This window comes from Crinia signifera, chromosome 4, assembly GCF_055691185.1.
Source record: "Crinia signifera chromosome 4, ASM5569118v1, whole genome shotgun sequence".
NCBI classification, from domain to species: domain Eukaryota; kingdom Metazoa; phylum Chordata; class Amphibia; order Anura; family Myobatrachidae; genus Crinia; species Crinia signifera.
In genome coordinates this window covers 304,409,047-304,411,950 of record NC_139220.1, presented here as the reverse complement: position 1 = coordinate 304,411,950, position 2,904 = coordinate 304,409,047, and the positions used below count along the sequence as shown (strand labels likewise).

General features: G+C 43.4%; 1 protein-coding gene across 1 annotated transcript; it reads right to left on the bottom strand.

Moving 5' to 3' along the window:
* Positions 1-623: 623 nt before the first annotated feature.
* LOC146073281 (uncharacterized) lies at positions 624-1,616 on the bottom strand. Its single transcript, XM_083180461.1, has one exon. It carries the CDS (start codon positions 1,614-1,616, stop codon positions 624-626), a length of 993 nt encoding a protein of 330 aa, XP_083036587.1.
* Between the last annotated feature and the right edge of the window lie 1,288 nt (positions 1,617-2,904).

Here is a 2,904-nt window from a genome sequence, read left to right as displayed (position 1 = left end):
TTAACAAGATAAATGTATAAAAAACACTTATTACATTCAGTAATGTCCTCACATGTAATTATATTGGGGGGATTCAATTGGTTCCTGCACATCCGATCTCCCATCTAAAGTGACAGAAGTCATAATTTAAATGTTAATTTTTTATATTACACTGATGGGTATGGATCATTGGGTGGATCCACAAGCATTAGGTCAACATGCAAGAAGGTCGACATGACTAAAGGTTGACATGCAGTAAGGTTGACATGACTGAAGTTGACATGGGTTAGGTTGACAAGTCATTAGGTCTACACAAACATTTTGTCGACATGCTGAAGGTCAACATTCAAAAAGGTCCACATGGGGTTTTTCCACTTTTTTGTCACAAATTTCAAAACAATCGACATGGGCACTGAAACAAAGCACCACGTCCCCTTGTCCCCTCTCTGCTGGTCACCGACAATCTAATGATGTGGCGATTATAAAGATTGACACTCAGGTCCCTTATATATATATACGCATTCGGGAGGAAGTGGGTGGGAGCTGACATCTGTTGATATCAGCTGCCTGCTTCCCATGAATCCTGGGCATTCTCATTGGTGAGTACCTAGAGGGCAGTGATACAAGGGAGCTTGTGAAACACATTATACATTTATTCCCTCAGAGCATGTAAATGACTGCTGTCCAGTGTGACTCCTCTGATGTCTAACTAAATTACTCTTACTGGTAAAACACTTGCTGCATTCTGAGCAACTAAATGGTTTCTCTCCTGTGTGAATCCTCTGATGTTCAACAAGGACGGACTTCTGGGTAAAACACTTGGTGCATTCAGAACACTTGAATGGTTTCTCTCCTGTGTGAATCCTCTGATGTATAACAAGGGCGGACTTCTGGGTAAAACACTTGGTGCATTCAGAACACTTGAATGGTTTCTCTCCTGTGTGACTCCTCTGATGGTCGACAAGATTTGACTTTTTTATAAAACACTTGCTGCATTCTGAGCAACTAAATGGTTTCTCTCCTGTGTGACTTCTCTGATGTGTGAGAAGCGCTGATTTACATGTAAAGCGTTTGTCACACTCAGAGCACAGATGTGGTCTCTCTCCTGTGTGACTCTCACCTGTGTGACTCTTCTGATGAATGAGAAGCGCTGATTTATATGTAAAGCATTTGTCACACTCAGAGCACAGATGTGGTCTCTCACCTGTGTGACTCTGCTGATGTGTGAGAAGCTGTGATTTATATGTAAAGCATTTGTCACACTCAGAGCACAGATGTGGTCTCTCACCTGTGTGACTCCTCTGATGTGTGAGAAGCTGTGATTTACATGTAAAGCATTTGTCACACTCAGAGCACAGATGTGGTCTCTCTCCTGTGTGACTCCTCTGATGGATAAGAAGATATGATTTACGTGTAAAGCATTTGTCACATTCAGAGCACAGATGTGGTCTCTCTCCTGTGTGACTCCTCTGATGGATGAGGAGCGCTGATTTACATGTAAAGCATTTGTCACACTCAGAGCACAGATGTGGTCTCTCTCCTGTGTGACTCCTCTGATGGATGAGGAGCGCTGATTTACATGTAAAGCATTTGTCACACTCAGAGCACAGATGTGGTCTCTCTCCTGTCAGACTCATCATGTGTTAGATGAGAAACAAATTAGCTTCAGAAGGTTTCTCCTATGCAGAAAATGAGAATCGCTTTAGTGACTCCTCCAGAGGTGTAAGAAGAAATGATGTCTGTAGGTGACTTGATCTGAGAACAATGTATCTTTCTGAAGTGTCTTGTTAATGAAAGTCTTGTTACTTATTTGTCCTGAAAGAAAATACATATACAATTAAAATTAAATATAACAGGTAATTCTACTATACAGTTTTATAATGTACATTTATATGCACTAACTCATATGACCCAGGCATTTATCATTGTTTTTATATATGTATGTCACCAAATTGCTATATCCCTATTTCCAGCCATTTTTGCAGCTTGGAGACCTCTATCATCCTGCAGCAGTTACTGATACTGAGTATAATACCCAGTCATATATGCAGCATGGAGACCTCTATCACCCTGCAGCAGATACTGATACTGAGTATAATACCCGGTCATATGTGGAGCATGGAAACCTCTATCATCCTGCAGCAGATACTGATACTGAGTATAATACCCAGTCATAAGTGCCGCATGGAGACCTCTAACATCCTGTAGCAGATTCTGATACTGAGTATAATACACAATCTATTGAGGCTTTTATAGGAATTTTATAATCCCATTCTCTGACCTGAGGGTGTGCATTACTCACTTCCTGTCAGGGGCTGGTTGGTAGAGAAGTGTGAGCAGGGACAGTTAGGGGAGGTGTGTGAGCAGGGACAGTTAGGGGAGGTGTGTGAGCTGGGGAAGTTAGGAGAGGAGTGTGAGCAGGGGTAGTTAGGAGAGGAGTGTGAGCAGGGACAGTTAGGAGAGGAGTGAGAGCAGGGACAGTTAGGAGAGGAGTGTGAGCAGGGACAGTTAGGAGAGGAGTGTGAGCAGGGGCAGTTAGGAGAGGAGTGTAAGCAGGGGCAGTTCAGAGAAGAGTGTGAGCTGGGGTAGTTAGGAGAGGAGTCAAACCATTGGTAGTAAGTAGAGGAGTGTAAGCAGGGGTATTAAATAGAGTAGTGTAAACAGGAACAGTTAGCAGAGGAGTGTGAACAAGGGAAGTTAGGTGAGGAGTGTGAGCAGGGGTAGTTAGGAGAGGAGTGTGAGCAGGGGAATTTAAGAGAGGAGTGTGAGCAGCGGCAATTAGAAAAGGAGTGTGATCAGGGGCAGTTAACATAGGAGTCTGAGCAGGGGAGTTTAAGAGAGGAGTGTGAGCAAGGGCAGTTAGAAGAGGAGTGTGAGCAGGGGCAGTTAGGAGAGTAGTGTGAGCAGGGCTGGTTAGGAGAAAAG

Excerpts from the sequence above, each read along its gene's own strand:
- LOC146073281 (XM_083180461.1), bottom strand. The coding sequence starts at position 1,616 with ATGAGTCTGACAGGAGAGAGACCACATCTGTGCTCTGAGTGTGACAAA.